The sequence below is a fragment of the Dromaius novaehollandiae genome, chromosome 17, assembly GCF_036370855.1.
Source record: "Dromaius novaehollandiae isolate bDroNov1 chromosome 17, bDroNov1.hap1, whole genome shotgun sequence".
NCBI classification, from domain to species: domain Eukaryota; kingdom Metazoa; phylum Chordata; class Aves; order Casuariiformes; family Dromaiidae; genus Dromaius; species Dromaius novaehollandiae.
The window spans coordinates 3,823,653-3,841,326 of record NC_088114.1 but is presented as its reverse complement, the minus strand read 5'-3'; the positions used below and the strand labels follow the sequence as shown (position 1 = coordinate 3,841,326).

Below are 17,674 nucleotides of genomic sequence, written 5' to 3'. Positions count from 1 at the left end.
CCTCGGAGCGCCGCGCGGGGGGGGGGCGGGGGGAGCGGCGCCGGGGTCGCCGCGGCGGACGGCGCCGGCTGAGGCGGTGGTGGCGGGTGGCGGCGCTGGGGCCTGGGCGGCAGTGCTGGAGCGGCCATGAAGGTGAGACGGGGGCGGCGACAGGGAAAGAGGTGCCTTTTCCGTCGCTGCGTGTGCGTGGGCAACGCGGCCCGTGACCCCGTGGGCCGGGCGGCGCCGCCGCCCCTCCCCCCCTCGCCTCAGGCCGCCGAGGCCGGTCAGGCAGCGGCCGCCCTCCCTCCCCCGCCCCGTCACCGGCGGGTGCCCGGTCCGGGGCCGCCTTGCCGGGGAGCCGCGGCGCCCTGCGCTGACTCAGCAGCCGGGCAGGGCCTGTCGCTGCCTGGTGTCGCCACTCCGCGGCCTGAGGAACCCCCCCTCCCCCCCCCCGCCGTTTCCACCCAGCGGCGGCGCGTGAGGAGAGCGGCCGTTAGAGCGCGCCGGGGGGGGAGGGGGGTGTCTCGCTCCCCAAACGCTCCTCCTCGCCCCCCGCGGTGCCGTTCGGCTTTAGGTGCGGGCTGAGGGCCGCCGCCAGCGGGATCCCTCCCCTCGGCGCTGCCGGCCTTGGGGCGGGGAAAAAACAAAAAGGTTTCCTCGACCCAGGGCGTTAGAAGTTACGTGGATGTAAACACGGCGTTTCAGCGAGGACTGCAAATCCCTCCTGCGCCGCTCGTGCTCTGCTGGCTGCGATACCGCGTCCGTCTCGCTCAGCTGTGTAAGGAGCAACGGCAGAGCCCGGTGCCTGGCGGCGGTGTCTGGCGGAGAGGGACGCTCTCCTCGGGTTACCCCAGCGCACGTAAAGCCGCGAGCAGGACCGGAGGAGCTCGGAGGGAATTTCTGTGCCTACAGGACACGTTTAACTTACCGAGAGAGAAGATAGCTGATGGCAGCTTGTGAGAAGAGAATAAGGAAGTCGTGACTGGTATAGTTAGAAATGGCTTTTTAGTGCAGAAATTGCCTAGGTTTTAGTTCTCTAGTGTATTTCTCTTGTGTCAGTGGTTTTTGGCATGGTTTTGCTTATTTTACAGAGCGACAAAAACATACTCTAGACAGTGTCTGTGATTCGATTAACAGTTTATGACACTAGTGCTGATAAGGAATGCGCAGTTGATTTAGGTTAAGGAGAAAATGAATGATCCCCATGTTGCCTTACATTTTACCTTAAAATGACCAAATGCTTAAGGTAGATATAATAATATTTTCTGTTTGATACTTACAATAGTCATGTATGAAAATGAATAACATTTCTTTTCCTAAATAAATACTTATTTAGTGCTGATAGTGATGTAAGAGCAGTTGTTACAGGCTATTGAATACAGTCTAAAAAGCAGGCGTTAATCAAGCAGGTAATGATAGCAGTAACAACTAGGTTATGTCCATTCAGTCCCTGTGTGTCTTCCTCCTGCTGTGACCCCCTGAAAAGACTGTAGTTGTACAGTGAAACAAGCTGGCTTCTGACAGACACTTCTGGTTAATCGTTTTATTTTTTCTATACTTATTTGCATACCACTATTTTTTTTAGTCTTTTAAATATAAAAGCCGGCTCATCATTTTTTAAGAATATGTGAAGAATTAGAGTAATGTTTCTGCAACTGACAACTTTCCTTTAAGATGAGGAAAAAGTACTTTTCAAAACTCCAAGTTTTAAAACTTGGCGTTCTCTTGGGTTAAGTCTTTAGTTTTTAGATTGTATTTCTGAACTTAACTCTTGCCTAATAAACTAGGATAATTTGTTTTGTAGGGGAAAAACAAATATTGATCTATTTTTATGCTCTGGTGTTGAGAAGTAGAAAATAAGCCTTAGTTTAATGACAGCTTGTTATTGGCATGAAAGTCTGATTACACAGTTCATCTGGAGTCTGTCCGATGTGTATCTGTGAGCTCTGCCACCTGACAGGGATACCTGTGTCTTCTTTAGGGGTCAGGGAAGGGCCATTGCTCGTTCGTCCTTCTTGCACTCAGTTCAGAGAAAGCTTAGGAGGATTTCCTAACTGTGGGCGTCCACTACATGGAGGTTTCTTTCTTATTGTGTCTGGGATTAATTTTGCTCTTGAAATACCTATAAAACTAGACTAGTGAATGTAAATTGTTGCATATGTGTTTAATTTTATTAGTGCCTGCGATGTTATGCGCAGTACAGCTTTGAAGAAAAATGACTGACAGTACCTTCCACTGGTATTGCAACACTTCTAATGTCAGCTTACGGCAATGAAAGTGAAATACCAGGTTTGGATAGGTTAGAGAGACGTTTCTTAAGCAACATATGTGAGAATGTGTTGTTGTAAACATGTTTAGTCCCATGGCATTGTTTCTTGTAGCTTCTTTCTAGAGTAAGGACTCTTTTCTCACCTTTTGTGCTCAGTGGCTTGGAAGAAGAATTTCTGGAGTATCCCCAATGGCTATGTGTTAAGTTCCCACAAACATAACAACATAACACCAACATAAATGTGTTCAATTTGGGGAAAATATGCAATTTGATATAGAAAGTAGTCTAGTTAATACAGGTGAATTAAGGTGAAGGTGAGGTGAAGTGCATGTTCTGTTTGGTTAAGGTTTTACAGCAGAGTAAGTCTCAAACACAATTGCTTAATGTCTTTATGCTTTGTAAAAAGATACTGTTCTGGAACAAAAAGCAGAACAGCTTTAAGCAGAGTAGTTAGCAAACAAGCAAAAAGTGTGAAGAGAAATTACGTTTAAAGGAAGTTGTATCACTCAACTTCCTTCCGCAAAGAACCTGGTGAGCTTCTGTTTGCTGTTTTGTTCAGTAGGTTTCAGTGAGCCACCTGACAGTGATTAAGCACTTGACCTGAACAGCTTGTAGTCCAAATTCCAGCTTTAAGTAGAATATGCACTTCTTGATAGAAAGTCCAGTGCAAAGTACTTTCAAAGATAGAAAGTAGTAATGTAATATTTATGTATGTTATTTAGACTTTTTTGTATTGCTCATTTTATGATTAAATTGTGTGAATCAAAACTGAAATTCAATCAATATGGAGTAAGTTTATTTGGAGTTATTTTCCTTTTGTTAAACCTTTCATAAGACAGTAAAATAGCAGGTCCAGGGAGGGCTTGAAAGACATTTAATTCTTGGAGAAATTAGACCATTGTTTCTAGTAAAGTTCAGTTTGTTACCCTGAAGTTGGAAGAGCTAGGAACTTTTCTTTAGGGTAAACAAACACAAGGTAACAAACTGAACTTTACTGGAAACAATGGTCTAGTTCCACTGCCAGTCCTGTAAGAACTGAGTTAGTGCTGGAGAAGATTCTGCTGGGGGCAGCCCTGCTCTAATTAAGATAAATTGTTGTATCGCTGCGTCTCTCCTTTCCGACTGTCCCTTACTAGTCAATATTTTGGGTTACCTATGATTGGCTGTTAGTCTCTTCCTTCTTTAATATGGTTTGCTATTGCATTATCTCCTTGAATTCCTTACCCTTTTGGTTTTGTGCAGAACTCTGCTAGAAAAGGAGTTACGAAAGCAAGCTCCTTGTGCCTGCTTTCGCCTCTTGAAAGCAAATCTTACCTACTTTGGTTTGCAGTTGAGAAGTGGAGATTACTGGGCCTGTTATAGACGTTCATGTATTGAATTCCTAATGCTTGGGGAATTCACGGAACATGCTTTTGGGATGATGACAGATGGAGTGGAGTAGCTCTTTAATAGAAAATCACATATGATAGGGGTTTTAAAATACTAATGTCCTTTTCTGCCTTGTGAATGTTTTCAGGCGGGAGCTACTTCCATGTGGGCTTCCTGCTGTGGGTTGCTGAATGAAGTCATGGGTACTGGAGCTGTTCGTGGCCAACAGGCTGGCTTTGGCGGAGGTACTGGCCCATTCAGATTTGCGCCAAATACAGACTTTTCAGCATATCCATCTCCAGCTGCAGGAGGAGCTAATATAGTTTGCAAAGCCTGTGGACTTTCCTTTTCATATTTTAGGAAAAAAGTGAGTATACTTCCTGTTATGTAATATTTTTACTAATATCAACTAATCTGCAGGCGTATTGGGAGATGAATGTATATTCATATTTCCTCAGATGGGGAAAACCAAGGCAGATAGCCAAGGAGAGAGTAAGTGCCTTATTCTGAGGTCACAGGAAATTAATGTCAGACAGGATTAGAAGTTAAGAGGTCTGATGCATCCCATGCTCATTAATCAGTGGCACGTTAGATCTGATGTGACCTAAAAATTAGTTGATTCTTATTTGTAAGGTACATGTTTTAATTTTAGAATTTTGAATATTCAAATAAATCTTCCTGGGTTTTTGAAGACGATATCAAATGTAGTTGTTGGCTATTGGAATGAACAGACTGGATGACAGAAAAGCTAAAAGCTCACAGCTTAGCATTACAGCTTCTTTCTGTTAAATACTAGCACAGTTCTGTTTGTTTCCTAACCCGGTTCATTTCTGTGAAATGCTATTACACTGTAATGGCCTCTTGCTTCATTTGGAGCCAGGTTGGTGGGTTAATGAGGCTTCTAGATAAATAAAATTCAAACTGTTAAATTTATTTCTATGTAACATGATTGTCCAGCATCATTATCTCATCCACTTAGTGACCTAGTTCTCTGTGGCTCATTTGGATAAACCTGAAGCCTCTTTCTTCCATTCCTATGTTCAGTTTCCTCTTTCCTTTTACTGCAGCATTCTGTTATCTGCCCGGCAAGCACATTGTGAAAGTAATGGTCGTGTAGGGACATTTTCTGAAGCTAATACTAATTTACTAAATCCTGAAGAACTTGGGTAAAGAGGAGTTTGGGTTTGTTCATGGTGGATGAGAAGATCACTTTAAATTGCTGCTGAAAGTCTTGCTTATTCTAGCTTCTGTATATTGTAGTAAATCTTTTGAGCAAAGCTCTCCTCAGAAATGACACCTGGGCACTTGAGGAGTCTTTACCTGCTGACTGGATACTCACATTTAACGCTTGCTTTTATTTTTTTTTTAAATCAACTGAGAAAAAGTATATTCTCTTAAGTTTGGGGATTATACTGTTGTTTTACACGTGTGAAAAAAAGCAGTGACACTTAGTGTATTCAAAACTATTTTAACATACCATAAAATTGTTTAATTACTGGGTAAACTACAGTTTAGGTACTTCATTCATAATGTTTTATTCATTAAGGCCTCAAATCAGCTTTCAGTATTGCTACAAAAGCTACATAAACCTTGAACACTCGCAAAACTGTTTGACAAAGCAATTTTATATACTTAACAATTTTGGCATACATCACTTTTAGGATTTTATTGAAAGCCTAAAATCAATAGTAAATGATGTAGTATGAAGAAGGAAAGAGCAGCCTATAGATTTGTTTTCTGCACTGGTAAATATCTCACATACAGCTGACTGGTTATTTTGTCTTTCTGCTTAGCATGTGTGTTGTGACTGCAAGAAGGATTTTTGCTCGCTTTGTTCAGTCTTACAAGAAAATCTCAGAAGATGTTCTACTTGTCACTTATTACAAGAAACAGCATTTCAGCGACCGCAGTTAATGAGATTGAAAGTAAAGGATCTGCGTCAGTATCTGATTCTCAGAAACATACCAACAGATACTTGTAGGGAGAAAGAAGACTTGGTGGATCTCGTGCTGTGCCATCATGGGTTAGGTTCTCAGGAGAATACGGACGCTGGTAGCTTGCATTCTTCACGGTCACAGACTTCCGCTTTTTTTACTCATCCGTTTTCTATGTCTGTATCAGTGTCTTCTCAAGGAGAACTTGCAAACAGAAGAGGAAGCACAGGAAATGGAACACCTTTACGGGTACAGTAATTCAAATGTGTTTTATGATATAGCTTTTCTTCTTTTTTTTCCCCCCCTTCTTTTTTTTCCTGTTTTTTAATGCAATGCTTTGAAACTAACCAAAACACCAGTTGGAGTGGTAGGCGAAATCCCTTTCTATATCTCTGACCTGAAAATGGAAGATTACTATCATCTAAGCTGCTAGAAGTGAGTTAAATCCATAATGATTAGTAGCAGTTGAAGTTTTAAAATGTTATTGTCATCTGTTATCAGTTTGGAACAGTAAGGAAAATATTTTAGAATGAATATGTATTTCTTTTATTCTAATTAGTTTCCTTCTGTACACAGGGACAAACTGAAGCATCTTTGGTAAATAATGAAGAAGAAGAAGAAGAAAGTGCAGAAGAGCAGGTGAGAGAAGAACTATCCAAGGAATGTTTTTGGCATGTGATGCTGTAAAGTGCTCTAGTTGTTTCAGAATTCAGCATTTCTGAAAACAGATATTTGTAAATAGTTGCTTTAAAGAGAATAAAACTTTGGCCAAGTTGCAGCTTAATGTAATCTGCGACAAAGCAGAACAAATCTGATGCTCTGAAATTACTAGGACAAAGAGTTAAAAACGTACAATTGATGTTTTTCAGACCCCTGGGTTGTCCAGAAAGCGAGCGAGGGCATCTTTGTCTGATATTTCAAGTCCGGAAGACATTGAAGGGTTGAGTGTTCGGCAGCTGAAGGAAATACTTGCATGTAATTTTGTCAACTATTCAGGATGCTGTGAAAAATGGGAACTTGTGGAAAAAGTGAGCAGACTATACAGAGAGAGTGAGGAAAACCACAAGACACGTAAGTTTGTATTTAATTCTCACTTTCTTAAAACTACTTCTTTTCTGGTCTCCACTGGCTAGTTCTGCCAACAAAAGGGCTTGTCACCTTAGTTTCAGTGCTTTGCTAGAATAACTGGAAGGTGTTTTTTCACAGTTCGAGCTGCATCTAGAATAGCTGAACATAGTACTAATTAGTAATTAAGACTTTCAAGGATTGTGTTGCTTTCTGGGGCTCCCCCTCCCCCCCCAAAAAAAAAGGCTCAGACACTTCAGCTCTCATAACAAAGTTTTATCGCACAACTGAAAACCAGTTCCTTGGACAAAGGCTGGGCACATCCAGGACCTTTATTAGGTTTCACAGTGTATTAGTGGAAGAGCTTCTGCAGTAGCTTTCTCCAGGCCAAAAGAATTCAGGTCTTTTACTGTGGTACAGAATTAAAAGCTACAGTGGCAGAAATCCAAGTACAAGTGGTTTGGTGTAAATCCATGTTTCCCTGATAAGGTGGTTCTGTGGCTCCAGCTGAATGACTAGTAATCTTCTGACCTTTGTTACACTGAATTTCAGTCTTTAAGCTGCAGACTGATTCCTGTGAGCCAAGGATAATTTGAGAAACATCTTTTTGATGTCATTACAAGCTTGAGAAATTCCTGCCTGGCTGTGCATTCCTGCAGCTGGTCGTTGCTGCTGTTGTGCAGTCAGGTGGTAAAGATCAGGGAGCTGTGGAGACTGGAAAACTTACTTGCCCTGGGCCACCTTACAGCCAGGTTGTGACAGCACCAATGTTGTTGCAGCTGTGATAATCGGGTGTGAAACAATCAGCTAATCAGGTGGGAAACCAGTGTGGAGAAAGGTTCGGATGATGATGGCCACACACTGTCTTGAGTAGGACTGCTCTGAGGGTCAAAACATGCCTTAAGTGAGACTCAGTCCTGTCAACTAAAAATCTAAAAACTATTTGAAATCAAATTTAGGATTTTTTTCCACATAGTCTTACAGAATATATATGGCTGTTAAAGGGGCATGTTGTCTATTTTCAATGAAACTTGACAGGCTTTCTTCACTTCTGTCATCTTTACAGCTTGCTTGATTAAGGCTTCCACTTCTTAGTTTGCCTTACTCTGTACTACCACATTTAATCTTATGAAAGTATTTATTTTTCCAAATGAAGTAAGCTAAGAGATGGAAAACAACATGCTCTGAATTTTAATCCAGCACATTATTCACTGTTACTAAATTTGGAGACCGTTTCCAATCCCAAGTATAAGGAATGAGGCCAAATATTGGCTGTTAGCTTGGGGGGGGGGTGGTGTGTGTGTGTTTGTTCTTAAGAATATGGAATAATTCTCAGGCAAGCTTCTGTGGGCTAGAAGAACTATTGTACACGTACTGCAGAACAAATTTATGCCAAATTAGGCTGTCTCTATAGTTTAATGGATGCTTGGGCTAGAACTGCACTGGGTTTGTGCAGCCCGAACATATGACACGTTGCTTTGCAGAGGGGGAGAAGCTGCAGCTGAACGACAACGACGATAACCTGTGCCGGATCTGCATGGATGCGGTGATCGACTGTGTCCTGCTGGAATGTGGTCACATGGTCACGTGCACGAAGTGCGGCAAAAGAATGAGTGAGTGCCCCATCTGTCGACAGTATGTTGTACGAGCAGTGCATGTATTTAAATCTTAAATGAAGACCAAAAATGGATTTTTTATAGTCGCCCTTTGACTCCAGGATTTCTGTGAGCAAGAGTACTGAAGCTTGGGCATATGGCAGATTTTAGTGCTCAGAATAAACCATAACATTTTGAACAGCAGGATATGAAGTTTGTGAATCACTTTTCTACAGTGTACTTGATCTTACAGCTGGGCAGTCTGATGCCTGTGTGTACAGTAATAGAGCTGCCTGACTTACCTTCTAAAACCACAAACTGTTCAAGTCAAACTGTTTACAGCTGACCTAGAATCATGTCTTGCTCTCTTCTGAAGAATATCACCTTTAATTATTGCATTAAGTATTCAATAAATGGTCAGGAAAACACCTTGACCATATCGTTAGACTATTGCACTGTCTAGTGCATTAGAAGCAATGAATTTTATCAGTTGAGTATTCAGCTTTTATGTAATTAAATATAGAATGTAACTGTTCTGACACTGTTCCTGCAACAGCGTTAACAGTCTAAGAAATAAGATTGTAGAACGCACTGCCATTAACTGTACCTGCACAGACGTTCTTAGGCAATCTATTTTTATGCTGATTGCTTCATTCAAAAATGTCTGTCATTACCTGTGTATTGTGTTGGCCATTCTTTGTAAATGTGCAACAAGCATCGTCATCTTACAGGGCTCTGTCATGTGGTGTCCAAATACCCATTGTTTTTTTTTGAAGTTTCGGAGTAAGAATTTTTTTTTTTTTAAAGGAGTATACTAAAACATACTCTTGTGGTCCTTAATCCATTCATGCCTATTGTAACTGTATTAATCTTACATGATTGTACTTCATGTGCCGACAACCTGATGTTACTGTGAATACTAATCAGGGTCATGAAACTACTTGCTGCTAACACTTGGAATGTATAGTATTACTAACCTTAAACAAGTAGGGTTTTATTAAGGATAAGGGAAAAGAAGCATGGTATTTGTTTAAAACTTGTAACCAAGACTGGGCCACTATTAAACAAGCTTCCACTTCAGTTGCTGAGTGACCTGTGTGTAATCCTGTGTGGGTCCAGTTGGTTTCCAGCTGGGCTCCTCACCCTCAGTAGGGTCAGCATCCTCTTGAAGCAAAAATCCTAAGTCTGGGACCGGTGCTCCCTCCTTACCAAACTTAGGTGCAGTTCCGGGTTCTTGATGCCTTTTCGTGCGGGGGGGTTGGTATCGCGCCCGGCAGTAGAGACTGGGCGCTGGCTGATAGCCCTGGAGTAGGAGGGGGCAGAGAAGCCGTCCTGGGCGTGGGGCCTTGCTGCGCAGCTGGTGACAGCAGTTGTAGATAGGAGGCTTCCAGTTGAAGCCGTTCAAGGGGTAGCTAAGTAAGGCAGGCGACTGCAGCTACTTTAGCTAAACTTAAAGACGTGCAGTTTCTCGGCAATGTTGCACAGGCTGTAGTACCTGAGAATTCTTACCTCTGCTTTATTACATACCATTCCTGCTCTTTTCCTTGGTGTGGAAAACTAAGCTAGCTGCCAGGCTTAAAAAAAAGAGAAAGTAGCTCTGCAAAATAAAATCCACATCTTAAAGACAGTGCTGGCTATTTTTCAGAAGGGAGCAAACCTCTTAATGGCTTTATTTTTTAGATGTAACTTTTTAAAGTACTTAATTCCTGGAGTCTTTGTTCAGTGGGTGGTAAACCAATGAAGAAAACCATACCGTATACATTATTTCCATTCTGATTCTCAGCCACACAAGTTTAATAAAGATTTGTGATGGGCTTTTCCAGGTTGTGTGTCTCTTTTTTACCCCTCCCCCCCCCCCCATGAGTACTATTGATTCAGCAACTCAGTGTTGAACTTTAACATTCTTCTTGAAGTACCTAGATGCTCTAGGCCTACACAGTTATTCCCCCACCCCCTTGATAAAAATGTATTGGTGCATGTCACCGCTGAGGCACTGGATGGTGTGCATCGACTGCACTGGAGCTGCTACCTGCAGCATGAGAGAAATAGGGGCTCCTCCTGTTAGTCTCTCCTTGCTCATCACAACTGGAAGCTGCCTGCTCAGAGCTCAGAACCAAGACACGGCTGTAGCATGTTGGACACATCAACATGTTACTTGACAATGAGCTTTTTCTTCAGGCACTGCTACAAGTCTTACTTGGTTAAAATAAGCTCAGTACTTTGGCTCACTCTGTACACGTGACAGAAGGATGAGAGCAGCTGGAAATGTATATAGTGACCATTTACCAACTCAGGCTAACTACACTCACCTCTTAAGTTAACGCCTTAGAGCTCATCAGGGAGAAGATACAGGTTCCCATGCTTGCGGCAGAGGGAAGCTGGCAGCTCAAGTGAAAAAAGCCTCTCTTCAGCCAAGAGCTGACGACCGAGCACAACCGGAGCTGGAACAGAAACCCTCGTAGACTGTGTCTCTTTTTGTACAATTGTTTATACAAATTCAACAAAGGTAAAACTGCATCAGGAAGGTCTACGAAAACAACACCTTACAACAATGGCACTTATGAATGCAGAATTTTACAATCAGGAAATAACCATGTTATAAACCTTAAATGAGAACTCAACTCACACTTCAAAGAAAGAGAGACTACGTTTGACCATTTATTCTACTGCTGGACTCACTGTATAAATTAATTTTATATTGAGTACAAGAGCTCATGCTACAGAGTGAAACCCTCCTATGTGCAAAAGCTGAAATTGGAATTTTTAAAATTTTGAGAAAAAGGTGATTTCTATACAGATAAAACTTGGCAAAGTGTTTTACTTCAACTATAATTTACACCTTATTTCCACAACATGCTTATGTCACTTCTGAAGTATACAAAGCAGGATATAAACTTCCATTAAAACATGCTTTAAGTTGAAAGTATTAACCTACTTTTCCTGACCTGGGCACGTTTGTAGATAGATACTGTCTACGAAGTATAGGTTAAGTTCTCTCCTACCATAAGTAAAGATAAAAATTGGCAATCAAAACCGAAACACTGGTAATGCATTCAAACATTGCATAAATAATTTTTAAACAATTTTTGTACAAAAATAGTTCTGCATAATGTAAGATGTAACAAAACAAAATGTGTTAAGAAGGCAGAAATGCAGTGCGTGGTCCACTTTAATGACACCAACTCTTTTTTTTGTTTAAGAAATGAAAAGCAGAAATCAAATTTACACTACCAAGCACATGCTGTGGTACTTTAAATAACAGTATTTCTTGGAAATCAGTCGTCTTCCGGGTGTGAACAATTATCATCAATAACAGTCGCCTTATGAATTTGCATAAGAGCCAGTGCAGGACATCCCAGGTAGACTGAATTAGTGGCACAGGTTGAAATTCTTAACATGGGTAGTTTAATGTCGTTCTCTCCTTGACAAGAGTTGTAAAATCCAATCGTGGTATTTTCCAATATTCCAAGTTCCCAATTGAAAATAAAATCCCTACATGTTCTTAGTCCCTTCCCCCCCTTGCCCCAGTATTTACACGTGTCCTTTAACTAACTCAGTTTCTGCAGAAGTTTTTCTTCCACTTGCCCAAACTGAACGCTTACTGACATCTCTGCTATGAACTGCTCGCAGCCTTCTTTCGTCACCTGCTTGCAGTACCTCAGGTCGATCTGACAGATGTTTCCGCAGCGTTTGAAGTAAGACAGGCACTGGTCAGTCACCTTATTGCAGTCTGCCGAGAAACCACAGGGAGAGAGATTTAAAAGCACGTCTTGATTTGGTTTTCAGCACAAGGATGCTCTACACTGACTGGGATACGTCCTTTCTGCTCCTCCTCCACTCTGCTGGCAGTGAAAGCACTAGGTTAAACCCCCACCAGCCCGATGCCAGTGCGCTGACCCCTGTGACCCCGTTGCATAACAGATAAGATAAAGCAAAACATGCCAGATGCGAGAAGCAGCAGCCTTCAAAAATCCCGTGTGGAGGATGAGCAAGGAACAACGCGTGGCCCTCAGCAGGGACGCACAGCAGGGACGTCAGCTGGCGGAGGGCCCCGGGGGAGGCTGGGCAGCTGGAGGGTATTTGTTTTACACCAGCAAAACATCCAGTAACTGCAGAGACTGACTCTGGATAGGGAAATTATACTGGGAAGGGAAAGGGGATGCGGGTAAAAACACTTCCACTAATGATTACTTCCCACCAGCCTAACAGATAGGCAATTCCCCTCCTCCTCCCCTCCCTTGTGTTTGTGCTCCACACCTGATAAATTAATTTCTGTTAACGAATCCCGCGTGGTGGTTCCGACTGCAGTCAGCAGGTTAATAGACTGATCTGTCACATGATTACAGTAACTAAGATTGAGTTTGGAAAGCAGAGGCATGTGCCGTATGATCAGTCGTAAAGACGCATCCGTAATATCCAGACCAGCCAAACGCAGCTCAACTATGTTCCGTAGTTTACTCCGGTTGTCAATCTGACCTGGAAAACGGGGGTGGTAGGTCGTTCATAAAAGCGCCATCCAGCATCGCAAACATTTGCAGATCTATATGAAATGCACTGTAACACACAACGCTGCTGCCCTAAGTAAACTTCAGACGGTTTTGCCTGTCTGTTGCTTTGGAGGGGACACCAGCAGGAACACTGTTCTGTTTTTGGCACAGGCTCGTGGAGAAAACCACCTCCTGATATCAAAACAAAGGGGCAGAAGTAACTGCAGGGGCCCAGCAGAATTACTAGTCAGGAGTAAGCAGTAGGCTGTGCAGTGCATGCCAGAAAGCAGATCTGATTTGCTCAAAATTTCACCTGAGCTGATATCCGGGCGAATGTGGCATGACCCACAGAACTGCTCCTTCCCTGAACTGGAAGAAAGTGTTTCCATACTCTCTAAAGTACACCCGTTGCAGCCTGAAGAGAAGAAAGTCAGACAGAAAACCAGCACAGTGGCTAAGATGACTGTTCAAGCAGCCAGAGAACACAACTTGTCACCCAGTGGCTTCCAGCAAGGTGTTGCAAGTCACTACTTTGACCACCTCGCGCACGTCAAAGCCCAGAACCCAGCCCGTGCTGTCGCGGGGACTTCTGCTCCTTTCCTCCAAACGGGGCTAGCAGCAGAACACGCCACCGAACGCATCCGACAGGTCTCCCCTGTGCTCCCCCCGCCTCGTTACCTGGCCGGTTATCTGTGGGTGGTGACAAGAGGTCTCTCATTTGTGCGTCTTTCAATCCTTCTGCCCACTGCACATCCAGAGTTCGGAGTAAAGGACAACTGGAACTACAAAGTGCCGACACTGCTATCCACGAGCACCCTGATAACAGCAGGTCTCGGAGACCTGCAGATACAGAAGGAATTGGAGCACTCGGCCTCGCCAGAGAGACGTACACGGTGATCTCGGCTCCCACGTGCAGGTTAGGTTAAGCCCGACGCTACTCTGATGGACAAGCCCGGCACTCCAGGGTAAGCAGGGACATGCAGGAAGCCTCCTCCGCCCAGTTCTGCATCTCACCCGCGGCCTGGAACCTCGTCACTGCGGGTGAAAACGGTTCCCCAGCACCCCTCGACCGCACAGCTTGCGATCGTGATTAGCGTGGGTGCTTTCCACAGCCTCACCTCTTGACTAAGACCTGCCCCACATTAGTTTTACCTAGAAAGTCAAGTAGTTACAACATAACTAGTTTCTGGCCCATTTTAACGTTCTGATGCTTCACTATCTCCTACGATACTTGGCTCCCTTCAGACATTGCTCAGAGACTCCGCTGCAGTTTAGGTACCAACTGGTTTGCTAGAGTTGGTGAAATGGTCAAAACGTCACTTACCTGGGAGTCTGTTGATAAGCCAACTCAGCTGCTTTTTAGATATATTTGTCCAGCTAAGATCAAGGGTTACAGGCTGTCTCCTAATAATGCCACTAAGCATAAGTGGAGTGATGGATTTACAATGGTTTAAATCTATTTTGGTCCATAATCTTTTGTCACAGCACCTACCCAAAAAGAAAAAAGCCAACAGCTTAATTTAGTACTTGTTTTGATCTCTGCAAGACCTTAAAAGGTGTCATTAAAAGTATGGAAACTACTTCATTTAACTGGAAATAGCAAAAACAAGGCTGAGCAATACTAATGTAAGCACACCAACAGAAACAGTGCTAGGTAAGTTTGAAGTTTATCCAAGTATATCATGCAACAGAGTGTTGATTTATTCCCATGAAACTACGAATGTCAGCGACTTAGGATCCTGTTCTAAGTCATGACAGCATTTGTTAAAATCCATTTTCTAGCCATAAGACAAGTGCCACATCTTCTTTCTTACCTTCTGAAAACAAAGATTGGTTTTAAACGCTACTGTCCTCACTTCTCCCGAGTCGTCTTTACCTGGGCCAATAAATTCTGCAAAACATATCTCCCCTCTCCCTTCCTGTTCCGTGTTTTTTTGTTTTATGCCTATCTACACGTCTTGTGTGTTAATACAATACACTCCCTTTATTGTTTTTAAGGGCAACAAGCAAGAAGTCCTAACGGGTTTCCAAGATTTTGCATTTTCTCATTTTTTCCATTAGAAAATACTGCATTTAAGTGGACAAAAACATTTACCACCTTTCTGTGACACCAAGGAACCCATGGAAGATGGACACCATGCACATCTTTTTGCACTGAATTATCAACTTCAATCCTTCTGTCATTAACCCAGTTTGTTACTAGACTGTGCCAGGAAGGAGTCTCTACTATTTGCCCATCTGTGTGCACATTACAGTTGATAATCTGAGATGACAGAAAACAAGATACTTTACTACAGGTTCAGCCAAACACATAAATCTGTCCACTAATGCTTCCTATGTTACAGTAACCGACTGTGTCAGTTTTTACACTCCGGTACCCAGAGCACCGGACACACTGCGAGTAAATACAATAATCGGGGATTCTTCATCAGCTTCGCTAGTGCAGAATACAGTGAACGGGATCGCTCCCTCCACGCACCCTGCGTAAGGCAATAATCAGAACAGGCCTAAAGAGAGTACTGAGGGCATCTTCACTGTTTCTTAACAAACATTTGATAGCTGGACTTAAGAGAAAGAAAAAAAACAGCTTCATGAGCAGTTAGCAGGTCCTGAGGACAGAACGACCCCAAGACCCTGCACGACCTGGAGTGACTGTTCCTGCAGCCGAGGGCTACGAAAAGGCTGCGGGTGCTCTTGGGCGCTACAAAGCCCGGGAGCCTGACTCCTGCACCCGGCTGTCCTTCCCCATGCACGCCCAGCAGAACCCCGGGAATCTCCCGTCTCGGAGAAAGCGTGGCTGAGAGAAAGGTAGGTACTTTTCTAGACACTGCTGGTCGCCCTTTCTCCTTGGGCTTGACAGGGCTTCAGCGACACCCTGCACGCCTCTTCTAGGAGACATCAGTGCCTCCGGTCACCCGTTTCCCTCACGAGTCCATCCCACGTTAGCTCTAGCTCCATTTCCTGCCCTCCTTACCATCTGTTCCAGGTCTTGCAAACTCTCATACAGATGCACAAGTCTCTATGACTGAGGTAGCTAAAGACAGCCATCCAGACTTCCCTCTGCATCACGTGGGCTGCCCCATCGTCCAGGGGGAGCGAGTCCGGAGGGGGGCTGATGGGAGGTGGCCGGATAACGTGCCGTTCCATCTGAATGCATTTGGGAGGAGAGAGCGAAGGTGGTGGCCGGGTTATTCCCCGCGGTGTGCTTCGCAGGCTGGGGATGAGCTGGTGCCGCAGCTCCCGGGGAGTCCCGTTCAACCCCTTGCTGAACCTATGGAGTCTCTCGTTGTTGTTCAGGGCACGCTTAGGTTCCTCGTTCTCGCTCTCAGGTTCAGATTTGATGGGTTGGTGATTCTCATTGGCAAGGCTGTTCTCGGTTTTTTGGATCTCCTGGTTGAGCTCCTTGCTGAGCTCCTTGCTCAGTTCCTTATTGGGAAGCCGCCTTTTCCGCCTCATCTTGAACTTCTTCTTGTCCCTGGACTCGGCGCTCTCCGTGCTGGGCCCCGCAGTGGGCGAGCTGGACCGCGACTGGTCGCTCTCCTTGGACTTGGGAGGTGCTTCCGGCAGGTCGTCCTCAGGCTCCTGCTTGAAGCGTCGCAGAGGTTTGAGCATGGCAGCTCGGTCATCGGGGGCCTTCCACGATCGCCGCTGAAAAGGAAAAGACAAGGTTGACTCTTTGGGCAAGAACACGCTCAGTAATACTTGGCATGCTGTGCCGGGGGCGGGGGCGGACGGCCCTGCCAAACGGGCCGGCGCACCGCTCAGCACAAGCGTACGCTCGCCGGCCGAAGGCGTCGAGTTCAAGTGCCATCACCGGGATGACAACAAGAGTCCAGCTATCGGCCTTCTGGACTCCCGGACGCCGATAAATACACGTATCCCCATGCATCATCCTGCGGATTCGAGGACCTTGCTCGTTACACAGCAGACAACTTACACACAGCAGACTAACAGCACACCCCAGCAGGCCAGAAGAAACCAGGCTTGGGACACATCGGTGGTTCACCGGGTAACGCACCCACTTTAAAAGCTGGCTGACATGCCTTCACGCCCCTGGCCAAGAGGTGAAGCTCTGAGACAGCCCAGCTGCAAGTCACTGACTCAGGCTGCTGCTGTGCTGCTGTCGTGGCCCGCGCTGCTGGATACTCACTGCCTAGCTTAACTAGGCTATAGCTGCCCCTTCCTGTCCTACGAAACTCGGTTCATCTTCTCAAGCTTCCCTGTCACCTCCTGCGCATGCGGGACGGGGGATCCGACTGACAGCTTGGACACGCGGCTCATCCGACGAGCCCTTGCGCTGACGCGGCCTCCGACGCGGGGCGGGCTGGCGGGTCCACCAGCCCCTGCCTCCCGGCCCTGCTCCCTATTCCCAACAGCAAACCACACTTCCCTTGCTCATTTTAACCTAATCTCACTCTGACGGGCACCAGAGAGAAACCTAAGAGATGTATAAACCAAAACCAGGAAAGACTTTGAGTTTAATCCGATCACAAGCAAGAGGAAACTAGCAACTGTTAAAATGAAACAGCATTAGTAAGTGAACACGCTCCTGGTATCAGAAAGCTTCTGCTCTTGGGACAAACTAACTGCATCAAGTCAGTGGATGTGCTCCTACGCTTCAGGCTGGGGCACACGACAGAGAAAGCGGATCGCCCTACCTTTAAAGGAGGAGGTCACAATAACTTAATGACAGGTTAGAGTAAAAAAAAATAAACCATCAGGTTACTGTCAGCTTGCAGCATCCTCCACGCGGGACACTGAAGCATGCATAATTTAAAGGCATCAGGCTTCTGTTATTAAGCCAGATTGCGAGAGGTAATCAATACTCGTGCCAGGTCACCCCCGGCGCCCCGGGGGGACTCCGGCCGTGCTGTGGGTGTGTGCTGCAGGGACAGGATTCCAGCGCACAGGGAGAGCAAAACATCAGTACAGAGCGCAGCATTTTATTCCCGGGCTCTTTAAAACACGGCTCAT

General features: G+C 44.8%; 2 protein-coding genes across 12 annotated transcripts in view; one reads left to right on the top strand and one right to left on the bottom strand.

Moving 5' to 3' along the window:
- Positions 1–4: 4 nt before the first annotated feature.
- RNF34 (ring finger protein 34) lies at positions 5–10,028 on the top strand. 3 transcript variants are annotated; one of them, XM_064521971.1, is made up of 6 exons: positions 5–132; positions 3,768–3,986; positions 5,413–5,802; positions 6,130–6,192; positions 6,423–6,624; positions 8,103–10,028. In XM_064521971.1, the coding sequence occupies exons 1-6, from the start codon at positions 127–129 to the stop codon at positions 8,288–8,290; spliced, it is 1,068 nt and encodes a 355-aa protein (XP_064378041.1). In that variant the 5' UTR covers positions 5–126; the 3' UTR covers positions 8,291–10,028. The 3 variants fall into 3 exon arrangements, with proteins under 3 accessions (XP_064378041.1, XP_025970440.1, XP_025970439.1); XM_026114655.2 differs by lacking the exon at positions 5–132 and adding an exon at positions 649–760; XM_026114654.2 differs by lacking the exon at positions 5–132 and adding an exon at positions 649–967.
- Positions 10,029–10,683: 655 nt separating this feature from the next.
- The window catches only part of KDM2B (lysine demethylase 2B), a 118,794-nt gene continuing 111,803 nt past the window's right edge, over positions 10,684–17,674 (bottom strand). For 7 of the 9 annotated variants that reach the window (XM_026114569.2, XM_026114570.2, XM_026114571.2 and 4 more), the window contains 6 exons: positions 15,675–16,348; positions 14,025–14,188; positions 13,379–13,540; positions 13,014–13,115; positions 12,471–12,689; positions 10,684–11,943 (listed from right to left, as the gene is read on the bottom strand). In XM_026114569.2, coding sequence (XP_025970354.1) covers positions 11,762–11,943; positions 12,471–12,689; positions 13,014–13,115; positions 13,379–13,540; positions 14,025–14,188; positions 15,675–16,348 — 1,503 coding nt within the window. In that variant the 3' untranslated portion in view covers positions 10,684–11,761. The remainder of the gene's footprint in view (positions 11,944–12,470; positions 12,690–13,013; positions 13,116–13,378; positions 13,541–14,024; positions 14,189–15,674; positions 16,349–17,674) is intronic. The other 2 variants (XM_026114572.2, XM_026114573.2) reach the window with 1 other exon arrangement.